The sequence below is a fragment of the Xyrauchen texanus genome, chromosome 39 (genome assembly GCF_025860055.1).
Source record: "Xyrauchen texanus isolate HMW12.3.18 chromosome 39, RBS_HiC_50CHRs, whole genome shotgun sequence".
NCBI lineage: Eukaryota > Metazoa > Chordata > Actinopteri > Cypriniformes > Catostomidae > Xyrauchen > Xyrauchen texanus.
In genome coordinates this window covers 31,255,767-31,277,451 of record NC_068314.1, presented here as the reverse complement: position 1 = coordinate 31,277,451, position 21,685 = coordinate 31,255,767, and the positions used below count along the sequence as shown (strand labels likewise).

General features: G+C 37.5%; 1 protein-coding gene across 1 annotated transcript; it reads left to right on the top strand.

The window, feature by feature from the left end:
• Nucleotides 1–576: 576 nt before the first annotated feature.
• Nucleotides 577–21,280, top strand: LOC127632665 (bromodomain and PHD finger-containing protein 3-like). The gene is made up of 13 exons (XM_052111383.1): nucleotides 577–807; nucleotides 3,331–4,868; nucleotides 7,337–7,490; nucleotides 7,775–7,906; nucleotides 8,055–8,183; nucleotides 10,563–10,875; nucleotides 12,416–12,688; nucleotides 13,578–14,111; nucleotides 14,224–14,302; nucleotides 16,341–16,430; nucleotides 16,548–16,632; nucleotides 19,194–19,348; nucleotides 19,435–21,280. The coding sequence occupies exons 2-13, from the start codon at nucleotides 3,451–3,453 to the stop codon at nucleotides 19,616–19,618; spliced, it is 3,546 nt and encodes a 1,181-aa protein (XP_051967343.1). The 5' UTR covers nucleotides 577–807; nucleotides 3,331–3,450; the 3' UTR covers nucleotides 19,619–21,280.
• The last annotated feature ends 405 nt before the right edge of the window (nucleotides 21,281–21,685 follow it).

Genomic DNA, 21,685 nt, shown 5'->3' with positions numbered 1-21,685 from the left:
GTGTCAGGACCCCCCTATCCGAGGGTTACCGAGGGGGTGATACTTTCAATAGTAGAAAACACTGCTATTATTATTATTATGTGCTGCCTTGTCAACAATAGAGTACAAAAAAGGAAATACACAGCTGGTAAACTCCAATAGACAGGATTTTTCTTTTCTTTTTTTGTACGCCTTCACCTGTAGTGCTATTATTATTATTATTTTCTGCACCCTTTTCTCGCATGTTTTAGACTTGCGTGCTTTTTTGTATTCTTTTTTTTTTTTTCAGATAAACAATCCACCAATAAGTGATTTTATTTTCGACAGTAATATATAAAGCACACGGCTGTTTTACGTCGCATGTAAACATGATGGACTCTTTGCGCGCAAAATTATTAGGGAAGTCTCTTGCGTTGTTTTTCTCTTCTCATACAGCTTTTATAGGTTTTTGTAAGACTCGGTGGCATCACGATGACCATTTCCACCAATCACAGACGAGTGCGCGTGATGCGCGCGGCAAGTGCAAAACCCAACGCCGAGAAGTCGTTTTTTTCTAAAGGGGCGTATTTTTCTTGCCAGTTTAATTACAAACCAACATTCAATGCACACGATACACTGTGCAAAAATGTCAGACGCTTATTTGCCACAATCGGGCATTCTGTTAAGGTGATAGCGTTGTATAAATAGCAGGGATGGCTGTTTAGGAACGTTTTTGTGGCAAGTCTCTTCAATGGAGGTTTGAGGAAGCCCGTCTCGCTTACAGAAGAGGACGCTGTCGCCTCTGGATATGACCGGCATTCCCTGTCGTTTCGAGCAATCGATAAATGAGTAAGTTTTCTTTCTTTATTTGCCATTGCTTTCTTCTCACAATAATGTCGCAGGGGGAGGTTGCGCTGCGGTTGCTCTCTCTAAATTAGGTCCAGCATTGATAGGTGCTCATTTGCTGGGCGCCTTTTCTGTCCATACACAGCGCTTATTACATAGAAGTGCTTTATTCTCTCAAGATAAGCATACGGTATTGCATGCAAAAGACTAGCAAATAGCTATATCGGCATATGCAATTATTTGCCGTTTGGTTGTCGAAGAGTAAATAAAGGTGTATAACGCCGTCGCAGTTTGTTATCAGGAGAAACAGTCGAGGTTGAGACTGTCCAGTCAGCCTTGCTAACATGGCTGACTCCTCAGCTCTGTCTTGCTGCGGGATTGGTATTTAGCGCTCTGCAACCAAACTACGTCAACTGGGTCAAGGAAACATTGCAGTTCCGACCGGTGATTGGCTCGCATAAATTATCTGTCGTCTCTGCCGCCTCCTATTGGTTAGCCTGATACACAAGTATTACCAATGTTTCAAATTGGAGGGTTATGTTTCTGGTCATTTGAGGAACATTTTATTAAGTCTTTATTAAATGTTAATTTCGTTGTACAACATGATTTTTATTTTATTTTTATTTTGAATTTAAAGCAGTGGGGTAGCTGCTATAGTTGACAGTTTAGTTTATTTATTATTATTTATTTATTGCAACTCTATACGGTCAAATTTGCTTAAATTTGCTTAAATGAAAGGTGAAGTGTGTACTTTTTTTCGACATTTACATTTATTCATTTAGCAGACACTTTTGATAGTGTTTGTTATCATTTAATTCAAATGATAATTGAGAATACGAGCAAAAACAATTAATCCAATGAATAAATCCAGTTCAAATGTTATGTTAAAGTCTTCTATCCCTGCATAATATACATGGACAACTATAGCTGTGTCCCAAAATATGCACTATATTCTATGCACTTACAATATACACTATGCAGTCAACCATGTAGTGTATTTATTTTCAAAATGGAACACCTAAAGGTGCTGTAAGTGATTTTGTTTTTTTTTCATGGAAAGGTAATGCGAAAAATGTTCCTACTCCCTGAAAGATATTAATAAAATAAGTGTCATTAGATGTCTCACCTGTCTCTGTGACAGCTGTAGACTCTAAACAGCAAACAAAAATGAGTCAATAATTTTGCATGTTCTGTTATTGAAGTTGCAGCAAATAGACCTTTTTCACACTCCAGGTTTTTGGAATGCAGAAGATTGCAGTGTAAACTTTGACAGCGGTGAATAGGAGACCACAGCAAATATTATTTTCACTTAAGAAAAAATCCACTATTAAATTAGAATGACTTTCCAGAGGAAAAACAAATTTGCAGATTAAGACAGATGGGAGAAGATGCCAAATTTACTGTTACTGTGATAATTAATTTTTTTAAACTAATTCCAGGTTAATATAACACAAAGAATGATGTTATGAACTTACACTCAATATTAAAAAAAAAAATTCATATAAAAAACGCTGCTAAATAAGGCGGAAACACGTCATAACAGTCTGTGAAAAAGGTCTATTATTGAGGCTTACTGCCATTTTTATGCCATGTTGCTCATAACATTTTCAGTTGAGGGCACTGTTTTGCTGTTATTGGTTTTGATAAACGCTTCTGTTTCATGTCAGTGTCAGTAAAACTCATTTGGTGTGCTGGAGTGCAGGTTTTGGAAAGAGGGGGGCTCATCCAACGGCTCAGAAATTCTAGAATGGCTAAAATTGCTTCCAGCACCTTTAACAGTTTTGTAATACACCGACGCATTCGCCATTTAACAGCTGACGGAACTGACGCTTCAAACGCATGTAATGTGTTGCCGCTAGCTTTAGCGTGTCCTCAGTTCAACACTTGTATCTCAAATATAGGTCCATATTCACACATCATGGGCTGTTGTTAAAGCATTCAACTTAGATTTGTAAGGCATTGTCTTCTTTAGTTTCACTAGTTGCTACATTCTCCATTATTTACAATTGTTTTGTCAGACCAGCAATGCAGTCAGAGCCAGGTGATTCCGCCCCTTCCTCTGTGTATGTTTAGATGGTTGAAGAGGTGTGTAGTACTTCTAGTACACTTCTTTTTTTGCATTTTCAATGTAAACATAATACTCGCACTACTTGCACTTTAAAATGACATAGAATAGTGGAGAACTCATTTGTAGAGTCATTTGTAGGTACATTATGGTTCTGTAGCCTTGAAAAACATTGCTCAGTTAGTTTGAGCGACCTGCCCAGCCCAACCCAACATAGCATTGGCTCAACCAATGACCAGAGTTGGGCTTGGACTATCTTTGTGGAACCAATGATAGATGGGGAGTGTTTGGAAAAACTTGTATGCCATATATGCATTTAGGAATTATATATAGTGAAGCAAATAAAAAAAATATTTTATATTCGGTGTGACCACCCTATATCTTTAAAACATCACCAATTCTCCTGTGTATTTCTATTGTAACAGTTTCTTGTGTCCACTTATATTTTTATGTTTGAATAGAGGAGAACTCCAATGAGGAAGTTAAAGAAACAAGTTAGCCAGTAAAGAGCTGGAGGCTTTGGAAGAGGAATAGTCCAAGGAAAGAGTCAGAACCAAGTTGGTCCTTCCAGCCATGCCGATATGGACGCTCTACTCTGTCCACCTTCTCCATGCAGACTGAACTTCTCTACGGCTGGAGACACACTTACGTACGCACAGGCTCAGAAAATGGTGGAGATCGAGCTGGAGGGAAGGCTCCACCGAATCAACATCTCCGACCAGCTCTCCATTGTAACTGAGGATGAGATGTTGGCTCAGGATCTGACTGAATGCAACAGCAACAAAGAGAACAGTGAGCAGATCCTGAGTCAAGCAAAGCAGGGAAACAAACAGGCTGCTTCTAAAAGCAGGAGGAAAGATGGTAAACATGGCACTAAAAATCGGAGATCTGGGTCTCAGTGTAACTCCCAGAGCCAGGTGTATTTGGCACACCACTCCCATGTACAAAGCCCTCTGCCTAAGCCTATATTTCGTATGGTAGAGACTTTTTCGACCGCAGAGGCTCCTCCACTTCCTGTGGCTTATTACCGCTACATGGAGAAGTCGAGTGAGGAATTGGACAATGAGGCAGAGTATGACATGGATGAGGAGGATATGGCTTGGTTAGAGATGGTCAATCAGAAGCGTGTGTCCGATGGCCACGCCTCCGTCCCCCCTGACACATTCGAGCTACTGATTGACAGACTGGAGCGAGAGTCCATTTTAGAGTCCCGCAGTCAGGCGCTGTCCCAGAGCACCATTGACGAGGATGCCTACTGTTGCGTTTGCCTCGACGACGAGTGTCTCAACAGCAACGTCATTCTTTTCTGCGATATCTGCAACCTCGCTGTGCACCAGGAATGTTACGGGGTGCCTTACATCCCAGAGGGCCAATGGCTGTGCAGGTGCTGCCTGCAGTCCCCATCGCGACCTGTGGATTGTGTCCTTTGCCCAAATCGGGGAGGTGCGTTCAAACAAACCAGTGATGGAAACTGGGCCCATGTCATCTGTGCCATATGGATCCCTGAATTGTGCTTCGCCAACACTGTGTTCCTGGAACCTGTGGAGGGAGTGAAAAATATACCTCCTGCTAGATGGAAACTCACCTGTTACCTGTGTAAACAGAAACGAAGGGGGGCATCTATTCAGTGCCACAAAGCAAACTGTTACAGGGCATTTCATGTTACCTGTGCCCAGAGAGCAGGCCTCTATATGAAAATCGACCCTGTGCGAGAGACTGGCACAAATGGCACCACTTTTACTGTGAAGAAGACTGCTTTTTGCGAGAACCACTCTCCCCCTGGCACAAGTAATGAGGGAGATGAGGATAATGGCTTGGTCGGAGGCAGGGGTAATAGAGGTCAAAGGTCATACACATTAGGCCCTACGCTGCAGCAGAACCAGCATGGGCAGAAAAAAGGATCGGCCGCACAGCAAAAGAAAATGCAGAAGAATTCAGCAGGGACCACACGGAAGACAGGAGTGCCCCTGCTTCTGGTGCCACAGATTCCTTCCTTTAGGTAAATGTTTACATTTGCTCTTTTGGCTGCTATGTCTGGGGTCCTTTGATGTATGTTGCTAGATCTTGCTGTATATAAAATCTTATTTTCAGTGTGAAAGTGACTTATGTTAAAGTCAGCATGAAATTACAATTAGGTCAGTGACGTGACACTAATTTTTTTGTCTGGAACTGCTAAGTTATTTAAAATTTGAGGTAGATTAATATATCAGATTTTACCGATTAATCGGTGGTGATAGTTACTTTTTTGCACAATCGGTTATAGGAAAAAATCCATGCCTATAATTGGCAATAGTTATTTTGTTTTCCAATATTCGCCTGTGTTTCTGTGTGGCCAGCGCTGGTGGATTCTACAGTTAGAATGTGGGGATTTACTAAATCTAAATCTTTCATCATTGACAATATTCACTCATATTTTTATTCTCACTTCAATGCATATGTTGTTATTTTGACTAGATAATCACATGTTCTAACACCCTGTCTACACCAGGCGCGAGGGGCACGGTGCTATGCGACAAAAGCAAATCGCTCCCATTATGATTAATAGAGATGTGGAGTGGTGGTGGTGTAGTGGGCTAAAGCACATAACTGTTAATCAGAAGGTCGCTGGTCGCTGCAGCCACCACCATTGTGTCCTTGAGCAAGGCACTTAACTCCAGATTGCTCCGGGGGGATTGTCCCTGTAATAAGTGCACTGTAAGTCGCTTTGGATAAAAGCGTCTGCCAAATGCATAATTGTAAATGTAAATTACTGATGCTTTCTACACTGGATGCGTTTAGCATCGCGTCGCGCAGACAGTAAATCGTTGCCCCGTTCTAATTTGGGCTACTCCTGCCAACAAGACAAATAAACGTTCGCCTTAATGTTCAGTGTAGACAGCCTCAAGGTGTTTGTGACCCGACGCCACATTGCTCGCATCCAGTATAGACAGGGTGTAAATGTAGTGTGCCACTTTAGCACTACTTCATATCTTGTGTTAATGTATAATTAATAGTTCTAATGTATAACCTTGTAATAATTAATCTTATTTCTCATCAAACCTAATCTAATGAAATATATATTTGTGAATAGGCTATTGAAAGCTTAATTTGGTAAACACTTATACAGCATTTTAATGGAGCCAGATCTCTGGTGTATTTGGGGCTTGTTTGAAGTTAAAAGATATGCACCAGATGTAAAAAAAAATCTGGTTAGTGGTTACACAATGACGTGCACCTGGAATTTGATTCATTTTGGATTTCTGTAGCCTCTATATCTGCGTCCATCATTTTAAGGAAAGAATAAGAATTTGTTTTTAACTTCTATAAATCTATTTTTAAAAAACGTTCGGCTGATTAATCGGTTAACAGCCTTTTCCACTACCTTAGATACCGGTATCTGCAAAATCCATAATTGGTCAACCTCTATTAAAATTACATAAAATATAAAAAAAATAATTACTTGTTAACACCTCTATTGTCATGAACATGTTTTCATTGAGTTCTTTTTTTGGGCTTAATGACAAAAATGTCTAGATGGTGTAAAAATCTGGAGACACAAAAAATAAATACGGAAAAAGTTGAATAAAGAAATGTTGGCATAAGTAGTTTGGAATAATCGTTATTAATATTTTGTTAAAAAAATGTTGTAAGCAGTAAAACAGTTTTGGTTTAGCCATTCTGCTGTCATGTGACAAGAAAAACATTAAACAGAGAGGGCTCCTTTAGACCCTCATGACCATGTGTGAAGTTTTAAATATATCAGATAATTTGACATTTTTATGAATAAGTCTATTTTGTTCAGGTCAAATGGATTAACCTTAAGAAAACTTCTTGATATTTCAGATCATCTTGATATTCTCAAAAACTCATGAATGTTTTTAACTTTTCAATCTTTTTTTTTATAATATTTTTTTTTTTAAATGCTATAAATATTTTTTAAATGTTTTGAAACCAACATAGAAACAAATATTGCATTTCAACATACTTTATACATGTTCTAAACTAGATTTTTAAAAATGTCTAATTTTAATCAGCTCAGACAACCGTATTAGTCAATGACCCATTTACTTTTAAAATACTCGTTCCACATTATTATGGTGCTGATTATCATGAAGAAAAAAAATGTCATCTTTGTAATCTCTTGTTAAAATGTAATATCTCTAAAACGACTTTCCTTTTCGGCTGTTGTCATCAAGGCAGTGTGCAAACAAAGATATGTGCTGCACAGTTAGAGAAAATAATGTTAACCGAAAGTCAAACAGCTATTTGGTTAGCAATAATGTGATAAATGTTACAGCAGTAAAAGCAAATTAAAGATTTCATTCATTTAAAAAGGAAGAATTAATATCATAAAAGGTAAAAATGCTTGAGGGTGAACTTCAGTCTGCTTCCCAGTCAGAAAGCTTGATCACATTAAAGTAAAATGGGTTGTGAATGCCGTTTCATGTTGATTTGAACAGTATGGCTTTTATCATATCTTTTGAATAGACTCAACAATATTTGCACTGGGGTGTCTGTTGAGAGGAAGAATCAATTCATGCAGAGGCTTCACAATTACTGGCTGCTGAAACGTCACTCTCTTAACGGAGTGCCACTCATCCGTCGGCTCCATTCGTATCTTCAAGTTCAGAAGTCTGAGAAGGTCAGTGTATTGTAATACATTAAGCAAGGAAAAAAGTCTCAGTTGACAGTAAACAGAAAGTTAAAACTTGCATTCAAATATTTTGGCCGCAGAACAGAACACTTCTTATGCTTTCAGAATGTACTCTCAGATCCAGATGTAACACTTCAGATCAGGTCCTAGTAATAACTGATTTGTGAGTGGTGTAGCTCAGGAGTTAGTTATCATCTGCGGAGTGTGTTATATACAAAGATTGCTTGTATGTGCCATGTATTTACATGAGATTATTCTTTATTAATATACAGAAAGAACCAGATGCAAAGTTGCAAGCTGTCAGGGAAGAGCTGAAGTACTGGCAGAAGCTTCGCCAAGACCTGGAAAAAGCTCGACTTCTAATCGAACTCATTCGAAAGAGGGAGAGACTTAAAAGAGAACAGGTGACACAGAACCATTCATGTCTATAATGAGCTTTTGTTCTGTTCTCAAAGCCCTGCTCTCTGAAAACCACCATTTATTAGCAGAACAGGTGTTTGAGTTAATTACGATTCACAGCATTGATTTGATCTGCCTCTCTTGTCTTGTAAGATGAAACTTCACCAGGCTGCTCTGGAGCTGCAGCTCACCCCTGTGCTGGTGTTTCTGCGCTCCACACTGGAACAGCTGCAGGAGAAAGACACCGATCATATTTTCACCACACCCGTCAATCTGAAGGAGGTGAGGAAATAACAGAGGTTTCAGTGGAACTTTCTCTTTGGATTTGAATTCTAGAGTCTCATACATTGACAGTTCTCATGAGTACATTTAGCATCTGTTTTAAGCCCAAAGTATACTTCGGTCAGACGCAAACGCTAGGCATCCGTGTACAGGACACGTGACACAAATTTCAAAGTGTCATCATCAGCAGAGTGCTCGAGCATTGAACACCTGTGGCTTGAATTTTGTAACTGTACAAGGTGGCACAAAGAAGCACTAATCGACGCTAGACAACAAATACAAAAGTGGAAACAACAACAACAGTGGATGTGAACATCAAAAACATGTGTGTGAGGAGGTCAGGAGACATCTGCCTTTGTATAACATGAGTCTGAAGGAGTATAAAGACACATTTATGGGTCTAAACTCCTGAAGAGAAGTAGTCCCATAGCAGTCATATCACGCATTTCACCAGACACCTGTTTGTGCGTGCACAGTCAAATAAAGTAAACTTTGAAAGGAGGAGCGTTCAACTGAAGCATTCAAACCGAAACATAATTTTTAGCTGAAATATTCTAAATATACGCTCTAAAAATCGATTTAGGAAACTCAAATATATTGCAGTTCAACCTATCTGTGAAATGTGCTGTTAAAGGTGTTCATATTTATGGGTAGAATATTGATAGCAACATTGACATTGGTAACTTCTTATTTGGGCTGTTGATTTAACGCGTTAATTTAGTGCGATTAATTATATAAAAAATTACGCATTGAAAAATAACGGCATTAATCATGCCTACTGACGCGTACTGAAATACTGTAATAAAAGTACGGATTTTCCCACCATATGAGCAATTCAAGCTTTAAGTACATCTGTTTTTTCAAGCAGCGTCGAGAGGTGGCATTGCACCTCAACAAACCTCAAAACCAGCACAGAATGAGAAACGCTCACTTAAGAATACAACAGAATACACGGAAGACGTGATTTTCTAAGTGTCCTCTGCTTGACACAGCATCCTAAAAATAAGGCGTTTATAACGCTGAATACCACTGAGACGCTCCAAACGCGTCCATCTGAGGCACACACATGTACCGTGTCAATTAAAAATAGTGCAGACGGAAAGCAAGAATGCATACTGTGAGAACTGGATAATTGACGAGCACAATACAAAACTGATTGCTGTCAACTTTAGGCTTGTTCAATGATATGAGAAAAAACAAATAGAGAGTTCTCAAGCGACTTTTTGTATTAACAAATGCTTTATTCATCTGCCACAATAATGCAATTTATATCAAACTGAATTTCAATCCATATTATATATTAATTACAGGACCTACTACATATTTATAAATATTTGAATTATTATTCATTATTTATATGAATTATCTTTATTTGAGGCTTTTCTCTGCAAATAATAATAAATGCCATTAATTGCGATTTACGGTAATTCTATTTATTTATCTTTATGTCATGTAATTAATTTTATTAAAACATTTGGTATCACTTCACAATAAGGTTCCATTTGTTAACATTAGTAAATAGCATTAGTTAACATGAACTAACATTAAACAATACTTTTATAGCATTTATTAATTTTAGTAATTGTAAATTAATGTTAATTTCAACAAGTACTGTACATTTTTCAAATAAAAAGTTGTATTTGATAAAGGAATAGTCCCCCTCGCCAAAAAAAAATGCTCTCATCATTTACTCACCCTCATGCCATCCCAGATGTGTATGACTTTCTTTCTTCAGCAGAACACAAATTAAGATTTTTAGAAGAATATCGCAGCTCTGTAGGTCCATATAATACAAGTGAATGGTGATCAGACCCTTGTAGCTCCAAAAAATCATATAAAGAAAATAGAACATTAATCCAAACGACTCCAGTGTTTAAATTCATATCTTCAGAAGCGATATAATAGGTGTGGGTGAAAAACTGAACAATATTTAAGTCCTTTTTTTACTCTAAATCTCCACTTTAACTTTCACTTTCAGATGTGAATGCTGTTTCATGATCCTTAATGCATTAACGAATGGTACCTTATTATAAAGTGTTACTCAAAATGTTCATAGATTGACAGCCCTATTTCGTATGTATGTATGTATGTATGTGCAATCATCATTAACAAAAAAGATTGTAAACAGCACTTTATGTCAAAAAGGTTGCCATCCCCTCTTCTATACTTTGGTAGATTTTTTTAAGTTCTCTTATCATGATAGTCAAGGTTTCCTCCACCAAAGATTTACATAGACAAGCCCTTTAAGGCCCCACTCACACTGTTTCTCGATGTTGTCTATGTTGACATTGAATCAGCTTTTATGCCACTCAAAATGAACATTATGAAGGGAAAAATATGCCAAAGATATTCCATATGTCACCTTTAATGTTTCACCAGGTTCCAGATTATCTGGAGTTTGTTTCTGAGCCGATGGACTTCTCTTCAATGCAAAAAAAGCTTGAGGCCCATAAATACTCCTCGGTGGCTGACCTTGAAAGTGATTTAAATCTCATGATATCCAACTGTCTGAGGTACAACTCCAATGACACCATGTTCCACAAGGCTGCCATGCAGCTGCGGGAGGTGGGAGGAGCTGTCCTGAGACATGCCCAGCATCAGGCTCTCAGCATAGGTCTTGATCCCAGCACTGGCATGCACCTGCCAGACAACCCTAGTAAATGCAACTCCGTGGTCTCCTGGTGGGATGAAGGTGAGAATAGACCTTGTTTCTGGCAGTATATCCATACTACTTGCCAGAGACAATTGTCCTCAAAACAATATATCTTTTATTAATATGGGTGGAACGAAATGGTTATCACTCGATTCGGTTCGATGGACAATATGAGGTTTTTGATTTGAGATAATAACACTAAACCACAAAGGATGACAGATTTTTTTCAATTTTTTTTAGAAAAAGGTTTGAATAAAGTCATGTAAGGCACATTATAAAATGGACAACCGCCGTGCTTTATTCAAGATAAAGTACAGCTGTGTCCTCTGAGTTTGTATCACTCCACAGCACTCATAGCTAACAGTTATTCATCAACATTCTGCAACTCCAAACGACATAGGGAATTAGTGTACATCAATACATCACTTCACAGGAAGTGGAGAGGGAAATTTACCCACCAGTCATTGTGAACCAGCAGAGTACTGACGTAGTGTGGCTAAAGTAAATGCTAAAATCAAATAAACAAAAGGAGTTTGAGATGCTGTCGTTTAAATACATTTACCTCAGGTGTGCTTTCTATAAAGTGAAAAGTGCACGTGATGCGACTGTTAATCCATTATCATGACAATAGGTCATATAACAGTTAAGAAGACACACATAATATAAAATAACCACATAACATTAACATATATTATTTAGTCATTTAACTTAAACTTATAGGCTACAATTCTGGAGAAAGATATTCAAGATCACAAACAAATAAACCTTCAAAATTAGTTGGCTACATTCAGGCTGATATGGTACAAGACAAGTATATATGTATATAAATACCACATTTTAGCTTTTTTTAAAAAGTCAAATTTGACTTTCTATCAATTAATATTATGTCATGAAATTACGTATAAAATAATGGAATGAACATCACTGTTTGAAATAATGCGTACAATTTACAAGTATTAACATTGAGTTTTCATTCATTTGGAAAACAAGTGCTAAAATGGGACTGCCTCTTTAAGAATGGCGGGAGTTCAATGAGAGTCTAGGGTTAAGGTCCAGCGCACATTAGCGCATGGAGGTGCATGGTTTTGCTACCGCGCTTTTGATCAACACATTATTTAACAAAAGACACATTATTCAATGAAAGTGGAGTGCGTGGATCTCATCTTTGATGGACACACATTACACTGAAGAAATCTTTCAAGCACTTTAATTAAAGCAAGTTTTTTTTTTTAAAGGTATTCCAGTACTTACATTTCTAAAAGCTAAATTCAAGCGCTTCAAGGAACTTCTGTAAACAGTGAGAGAGATTTTGATGTTTGATGGGTCATGTAATTTATGATCACATGGACAGATCCAATGTTGCTGAATTCAAAATATAAAATATTGCCTCGAAATTGTTCGTCATTTATTGTGGTTTGCGATATTTTGCAATGTGATATATTGTCCCATGCCTATTTATCTAGTATCTTTGATTGACAAGATCATATTTATTGTGGATTAAACATCAATTAGAGGCTGCTGTTGTTTGAGTCACATCATCATGTTTGAGTCACACATCAGCTTTCTTTCTTGTTTACAGTTGATTTACTCTTGAACCCTGAAAATCGGTTGCACATGTCTCAAGCGGACCAGCTGAAAACCTTGCTGGATAAACTGGATCTGGTGTCAACCATGCGAACCAGCGGACGTCGCACAAAACGGATGCGCCTGCTGCGCACAGAAATTAACAGTCTCCGTCATAAAATCAGCCACCAGTGCCGCAGCTCACGACTGCTGAATGGAAAAATGAAAGAGGACAAGATTAAGGAAAAGGAAAGTGAGGACAAGATGGATTACATAACCTCCAATCCAGGTAATGTGTACAATTAACGAGGTAAATGATACAGAGTGGCCACAAAAAGTATCTGGACACATAAGCCACACTTACAAGTAACTGTAGGGTCTATAAGTGAATTAAGAGTCTAAGAGAATTTGTTGCTTGGTGTAATATCGTGTTATCAAATGCCACGATACGTGTATATTAAGTGTGGCTTAAAGTAATATTTCAAGATTAATCCAAGTTTAGATCAGTCAGCTGCATTTGCGGCATCACGGTGATTGCCACAAAAATTACTTTGACTCTTCCCTCCTTTTCTTTTAAAAAAGAAACAAATCTGGGTTTACAGTGAGGCACTTACAATGGAAGTGAATGGGGGCCAATCTGTAAACATGAAAAGACTCGCTTTTTCAAAAGTATAGCCACAGGATGTAAACAATATGAGTGTTAATATGATTTTAGTGTGATAAAATCACTTACTTACCTTTTCTGTGTAAAGTACTATCTAATTTTACTACTTTGTTGTCATGATGACAGAACACCGTAAACCCAAAAATGACCGTAAAAGTTACGATTTAAACAAATTTACAGCACAAATAATACAATTAAATTTAACAGAAGAATGAATGTAAGTGCTTTTATCAAATTAAAGCTTCACATTTCTTTAAAACCTCCAAACATTGGCCCCATTCACTTCCATTGTAAGTGCCTCACTGTAAAAACTGTTTTGTTTTGTTTTTTAAAGAAAAGGAAGGACAAGTCTAAATTAATTTTTGTGGTAATCAACATTATGCCACAAATGCTGTCGATTGAGCTTAACTTGAAATGAACCTGGAATATTCCTAGTGGGCCCAAATAGTTTATTGTGTACACATAAACCATGTATAAGTTTAAGTTAATCATTCATTTCTTTTGTTTGTTGAAGCCACTAAGAAATCAGCATCACAAAAAACTCAAGAACTCTCTTGTCCGGACTCTTCACCTTTACCTGGAGATGCTCCACCAAAATCTCCCATGTTCTGCCTTGAGACAGGACGGACCACCACATCAGGGCGGTCAACTAAACCTGGCAGCAGAAAACAAAGAGGAAAAGGAAAACAGAGGGTTCAGAATGAAGAACAGAACCAGACTTTAGAAGAAGAGGACTTCCACACTAAGGAAGATGAGACGGTGGACCCCAGCCTTCCGGAGAAGGTTGCAAACACATCCTCTGATTCTCCAAGGATGGGCGTAGGTCGTCGAACATCAGTCCTCTTCAAGAAAGCTAAAAATGGAGCCAGACTGACAAAGGAACAGCCAGTCATATTGCAGAATGGAGTCAGCAAAATGGAAAAATTACTGTCAGCACCTCCAGTCCCAAAGTCGCCCTCTCCGTCCCTTCACCAGCTGAGATCCAGAGGACTGAGTGTGTGCTCGGATAGCGAAGCCGAAAAGTCCCACTCTCTTCCTGAAGAGAACGGTACAGTAATATCTATACTTAGATGATTACTACAGTCTATTGACCAGTGGTGTAAGTGATGTCTGGCATGATGTTTTAAATATGCTAAAGCAGTCTAATGCTTCTGATTTAGGTTTGACAAATGGACTCAAGAGACACAGCGGCAACTCATCAGATACAGAAAGCTGCACTCCCTCTTTCCCAACACACAGGTAATGGATGCTTTCACAAGGGCCATGTTTACTCCTGGTGTTAAGATTTGTCTTGGTTGATATGATCATAAATGGTTAGCCAAGATAATCAACTGTTTAAATCTGGTATTAACTTTTATTTTGTTAATACTGGGTGTAAACTGTTGTTTGTGTTGGCTGATTTTACACCTTGTGTTAGTCTCTATTCTGTTTCTTTTAACTGTGATTGCGTGACTACATGAAACACTTCACCTGTGTAAGTTATCACAGTCATGGAAACCTGGAAATTTCAGGATAATTGGAAGTTTGTTCAATCTTAACAAATCATGGAGAAGTCATACATTTTTTTAATAGTCTTTTTATATTTATACATTATATTTTTATATACAATTTATTTATATTACATATTTACAATGGCGGCCAACATTTTGGAATAATGTACAGATTTTGCTGTTTCAGAAGGAAATTGTTACTTAAGTGACATTTAACTGATCACAAAGATTAGTCAGGACATTACTGATGTAAAAAAACGGCACCATCACTATTTGAAAAAAGACATTTTTAATCAAATCTAGACAGCAGCCATCACTCCAACACCTTATCCTTTAGTAATCATGCTAAATTGCTAATTTGGAACTAGAAAATCACCTGCCATTATATCAAACACAGTTGAAATCTATTTGGTTTGTTAAATGAAGTTTAATATTGTCTTGAGTGTTTGTTTGTGAGTTGCCACAGTATGCAACAGACTGGCATGTCTTAAGGTCAATTTTAGAAAAAAGAAACCGCTTTCTCTAGAAACTCGTCAGTCAATCATTGTTTTAAGGAATGAAGGCTATAAAATGCTTGAAAGCGGCACAAAACTGAAGATTTAATACAAAGGTGTACACTACAGTCTTCAAAGACAAAGGCCAACTGTCTCTAACAAGGACAGAAAACAAGAGGATAAGTACATCAGAGTCTCTAGTTTGAGAAATAGACGCCTCACATGTCCTCAGCTGACAGCTTCATTGAATTCTACCCGCTCAACACCAGTTTCATGTACAACAGTAAAGAGAAGACTCAGGGGTGCAGGCCTTATGGAAAAAAACACTTTTGAAACAGAAAAACAAAAAGAAAAGGTTACAGCAGATAATTGGAAAAGACTGTTATGGATCTTAACCCCATTGAGCTTTTGTGGGATCAGCTAGACTGTAAGGTGCGTGAGAAGTGCAAGACAGCCAATACATTTTACAATAGTAAATTTTCATGTTATTAATGTCCTGGCTATACATTGTGATCAGTTGAATGCCACTTTGGTGAATAAAAGTACCAATTTCTATCCATAAGAGCAAAATCTGTACATTATTCCAAACTTTTGGCTGCCAGTGTATATTTTTATAATATAAATTCTTCTAGGTCATTGGCTAGAATTGTTCTTCTTGAACATAATCTCTATAAAAATTATTTTAGGAAACCTTATTCAGAACAGTCACGAACGACTGGGAAAGTAGTGGAAAAGTTATGAAATTTGTGTATATATATATATATATATATATATATATATATATATATATATATAATACATATATACATATATATCTATATTATGTATTTTTATTTTTATAATAGAAAGTCTTCTAGTTCATTGGCAAGAATTATTTCTCTTGAATGAAATCATGGAAAAGTTGTGGAAAAGTAAGGGTGAAATGGTGTGGAAACCCTGAAGTGATAAAGATCAAGTTTACTGCACACTTTTCCTTTAAAACCTTACTGAGCTTGCAAAGTTTAAAAACATTGTTTTGGAGGAATGATGGTGTGTTTTGTTGTTGTCCAGAACACTTTGTATGTATTAGTGTATACATAATAAAAGCATTTTCAACCACCACCAAATGTGGTTTAAGTAGTTGAATCACGAAACGTTTTGGACCCGTTTCCATCTGTATTTAGCGCTGCCTCTTGTGATTGGCTCTATCGAGATGTTAATAGCTGGTATAAACCTGACCAAGCTGGATTATGCAGTAGTACTAATAATTGATTCATGTTTGCTTTAAGTGTGTTTTTCTAATGTTTTCCGCAGTTCCTCACCTCCAAAACGCAGTCGTGGTAAGCCAGCACTCAGCAAGGTTCCTGTTTCTGTGGAGGCGAATGGAGTTCCTAATACAAGTAGGTACAAAAAATGAAAAATATGGCTCTTGTATAGTCCCATATCTTTGTTTGTTTGCTCAATAGTTAGCCATATTTGTTGTGTCAGGACAGTAGTTTGTCCCTTTATGTTTGTAGGTAGGCGCACTTCTCAAAATGATTTAGCGATGGAGCCTCTTACCATGGTTTGGGCGAAATGTCGTGGCTATCCGTCATACCCTGCAATGGTGAGGATCACATGGTCTTTCTCATACATACCTGCAATGGACTAGGGGTGTCCAAACCTTTTCTTCTGGGGTCAGACGCAAAAAGAAATAAGGTGTTGCCCCCGCATCATTGTAATAATAATAAAAACATCTAGATGCAACTAGATTGCCACTATGGCATTATATTTATATTCTATGCTTAATATTATGCAAGTTTTAATCACATTTTGCATTAATAAAGAATATTTCTCTCAACAAGAACACTTGCAAGAACAGTGATGCAGGGTCAGAAATTAAGGTGGGGCTCAGAATAAGTGACAAAAATGCCATGAAGTTCAAATTGTTGGCGCAAAAAAATCCCCTGGGTTCTTTTTTTTTTTTTTTTTATACCATCTAATATAGTCTTTAAAATTCTACTTTAAGGTTAGCACTACACATTATGTCATCAAATTTGTATACATTTTGATATGTTTAGAAAGAATGCCCTCATAAACAAAAAATGCCACAGAAAAATAAATCCAGTCTGCAATTATTGTCCCCTTTATAGAAAAGTTATTTCGGACAATGCAGTAATGTAACATTACTTTACAAAGTATTATTCTGGGTAAGAACTTGTTACTTTCAATGCCCTTGGATTTTGTGTTTTTAAATGTATTTCTTTTTTCCAATTAGTGTCACTAGAGATTATATAACAGAGATGGGTCACTTCTATTAAAATGAATGGGACAAATTGGAACGCTCAAACAAGGAGCTCTGAGTGCCCAACGATCTACCAATGTAGAAAGGAAGTCCTGCCTTATGATGCGTTCACATACAACGTGAAATGAGTGTTTTGCGCGGCTACATATGAATTAAGGGAATGGCGCGACTCGAACACTTGAAATCGCTTCATTCACGTGTTTCGAGCAAAATATTTGAATGACGTGTTGTCGCTAAAGCCTGTCAGCATTGAGATTGTCCGGATGTCACTGACGTACTGTCGTAGTTGCAGAAGAAATCTGGAAAAATGGATGAAAAAATGGTTGTAGCTGTGTGTGGGCACCCAGAATTGTACGACACTACGTCATACATGTACAGAGACCAGACGAAAAAGACGCAATCGCTTTGAGGAAAGTGAGCAAGGAAGTTGGACAACCTGGTAAGTTCTGAAAATATGCACCTCTACTTGATTCCAGCTCTTGGTTGTACTATGAACCAAGTCGTAGAAGTCCCTCCTCCTGTCCTTTTCTGGAAGATAAGGGGGAAAATTATTACTCGCGCGAACGCAAATTTAAACACAAATTTATAATCCAGCGGTCAAACTCGCAAGAGCAATGCGAGGCGAAAATTTCCTTCTCGTTGTATGTGAACACAACATTACAGTTAAAAGAGCCAATCACCTTTTAGATACAGACATCACCTGTCAATTAACTTTGGATCGCACATGCGCATTAGCTATACAAGCTGGGAATTAGTTTTTTTTGTGCGTAATATGAGGTAAAGAATCACAATTTATGATTCCAGTATTGTCAGATTTTATTGCAGATTTGAAATATGTCCTTCAATTGTAACTTTTGACCAACGGTTTTTAAGATTTTGCTCTTCATCCATTCAAGTAGATAGGAGCTGCTATGGCATGACTGGAAATAGCCTGCCGAAAGCGTTCTAAAGATGGCCGACAGTGGACTGACTTGCTAGAAATACTTTGGTGTCACTGCAAAGCACATAGATTTTTCTGTGCAATATTTCAAAGAAGCATCTGAACGAACCAAATCACTACAATGAATTAAACCTCCCACGCTACAGAGGACGTTAAAGGGAAGTGTACTAGGCTCGCTCACTCAATAAACTCTGTGCGGCCGCTCGTGCTGCACAACAACAGCTCTACTCAGTTGCATGATTCATGGTGGTATCGGCACAATGTATCGAGAACAAGTACGTGAGCAAAGTTTCTATCCTGATCGCAGTCCTTTCACAAATACATCATTCTTTTTGCATGGTGCTTCATCCATTCTGTCCAGACTCCTGAACTCTTCCAAAGGATGAACCTGGTGGCAACTAAAGAGAATGCATGGAGACGATGCACTGTGAAATGTGGCTGCACATGATAGCGAAACCCAGTGTTCAGAATTTCTCAATTGTTGGCCAAAATCTGTTCTACTTTTAAAAGCTTTCGCGAGCCACATCAGAGCAGTTGACCTGCCACAGATGGCCCGTGGGCCTTAGTTTGGACACCCCTGCAATAGACATGAGCTCTGTTCCAAAGCCTAGTGAGCTGTCTTCTGTCTGCATAGGCAACACTCTTCTAAAGTTAGCTTCCTAACTGTAATGGAACCTTGTAAAAGTGACTGATTTGGAACACTCTACTTAGGTGCCACTGACAGACTGATTACATCATTTGAAAAATAGAGAGGAACGGTCTCTAAGAATTTGGCCTGCTTTTTGGAACAGGCATCATGTCAGGTGCGTGCATATGATGCCTTAAAATGCGATCTAGGTAGTTTACTAGGTTTTGGAATTTAGCTAATGTCTTTATAAGTCACTTATAATTGAATTTGTGATTTATTCTATTCCATATTCATGCTAATGATGGTTTTCAACAGATTGTCAACCCCAAAATGCCCCGGGAAGGAATGCTTCACAATGGCATTCCCATCCCAGTACCTCCTAAAGAAGTTTTGAAACTGGGCAGACGCAGACAGGAGGAAACCGAGGAGAAGCTCTTTCTTGTGTTGTTTTTCGACACAAAGAGAACCTGGTAAGGCAAAACATACAACACTGAGATGTGTTTGAGATCTGCAACATTTTTATCCTGCTCATGTTTTGGTTTTCATGTACACACAGGCAGTGGCTGCCATTGGACAAGCTCCATCACATGGGCATTGACGACACCGTTGATCGTCTTCGTCTGATGGAGGGCAAAAAAACGAATGTGCGAAAGTCAGTGCATATGGCATACGACCGAGCAATGACGCATCTGAACCATGTGCAGGAAAACTCAACCTTTAACCCCTCAAATTTCATATAAAGCACTTGGATGTCTAAAACTGACTGTAGATCAATGACGGTACAACATTCATTTGGGTTTGTCTCTTCTGTCCCGTATCCTTCCCCTCCTCAAAGCACATAGAGACTTATTTAATTCTTCAGCATTGTCAGATTTAAAGGGTTAGTTCATCCATTTTTTTCGTTAAATGAAAATGAATGGTAAACAGTGTTGGGTTTAATCTGATTACAAAGTAATTAGTTACTGTAATCTAATGACTTTTAGTCAAAAAGTAGTGTAATGCATTACAGTTTAAATGATTGCCATCAGATTTCAGATACATTTTTAAGATCATGAGAAACCTTTCAGTCAAGTGTTTCAAACTTTTTGACCGGTAGTATATGTTTATACATTATGCATTTCTAAAATAATATTATTTTTGTAGAATACATTTAAAACATGAATTATGTTCATTTGTACATGTGTGTTTCTGTGACAGCTGAAAGGAAAATTAACTAGGAGAAAATAGAGACGTCATTTTGAAATTTTGAGCGGAAAAACGTGAAAATTGTTATAGAAAGTAACTTAAAGTAGTTGAGAATGTCATTACTTTTGAAAGAAGCAATAAGTAAAGTTTGATTACAATTTTAAAGAAGTAAATAGTAATTAGTTGTGGATTACTATTTTTGAGTACCAAAAACACTGATGGTGACTGAGACAAACATTCTGAAAAAAAGAAACTCATTCTGGTTTGGAACAACATGAGGGTGAGTAAATGACAGAATTTTCATTTTTGGGTGAACTATCCCTTTAAATGTAAAGATTCTCATCCATCCATTTAATCTAAAAATTCATTCATTAATTTCTTTTTTTTCTACACTTATTTCGCCATGTTGGAAAGTGTTTGGTCTAATTCACCAGCAACAATTGAATATTACGCAGCAGATTTTGTTTTTATTAAGTGTGAGGTTACAGTTGCCAATGCAGCAGGGTTTTTGGGCAGTACAGCTCAGGGTACGTGTTGCTAAAATGATCATTTCTGGCCTGGGTTTTTTGGATTGTGAAACATGTGTGCAAATACCCGCAGTTCTATTGCCCTTTGTTCTGGTGTTTAATAATTCTATCGTGACCATATATGCTTTTCGTCTTTATCAGGTTCAACCTCATGTATTAGCCTCTGATGTTTGACTCTTGCCATAGCTGTTTTACCTTACTGTGAGATGCCATTTAATGTCATTTATTTCACTGGCACTACTCCAAGTTAACATGTGCCCATGGATATTTAAATGAAAGGATTTGTTGCTTGTAATTGTGGGTGGAGATATCCGTGTAAATATAAATGCATGTAGAAAATATGCACAGATGTGTTTTTAAAACCTGAAATGTAAATGAAGTAATGATAAACTTTGTACATGTCATTTTAATTTATTATAAGTGGTTATGGACAAGGTATTTAATAGTAATTGAGAAGGTTTAATTTAACAGCTCTGTAAGCTTTATATTGTTCAGAAAGCATCACTGCTTCAGTGCAATTGTTCCTTAGAGGTCTACAGTGAGAGAACATTAGAGAATCAAATATTAAGTAGTCTCTTAGAAAATGTATGCACAGATAAAAAGAAATCTGTTTTGGTTTGTTAAAGCCTGTGGGAAAAGCTAATAGAACCAAACAAAATGTCTGAAACAGCATTTTCTCAAATGGGAAATAAACACTGTTGAACTGATGTATTTCCAGTGTTGTCCTACAGCAGGTCATCTCTTCAATGAAATTACTAACGGGAAATGTTCCTTGATGAAGGGTTTTTTTGGGGGGATTTTGTCTACGATAAGGAAGACGAGACGAAAATCTTTCATCATGATGATAATCAAATGTTTTTAAATATACAGTTGAAAATAAGATGAGAAAAAAATAATACTGTGAGATATGAACAACACACTAATACTCTTCTGTTAACTAATCAGAATGCGTAACCGTTTCCTTAAAAACATGCTACATGCAATTTTGCATCCTAAACTGTCTAAACATAAAGAATACACAGCGACTTCAAAAAAGTGGCTAATACTTCCATATATTCATTAAATGCTCTTATTTCAGGAGATCTGAATTTCAGA

Bases quoted from the DNA above. Each gene is read 5' to 3' on its own strand.
- LOC127632665 (XM_052111383.1), top strand. From the start codon at position 3,451: ATGGACGCTCTACTCTGTCCACCTTCTCCATGCAGACTGAACTTCTCT. The intron at 4,869-7,336 runs GTAAATGTTTAC...TCTTTTGAATAG, and splicing joins CCACAGATTCCTTCCTTTAG to ACTCAACAATATTTGCACTG. The intron at 7,491-7,774 runs GTCAGTGTATTG...ATTAATATACAG, and splicing joins AAGTTCAGAAGTCTGAGAAG to AAAGAACCAGATGCAAAGTT.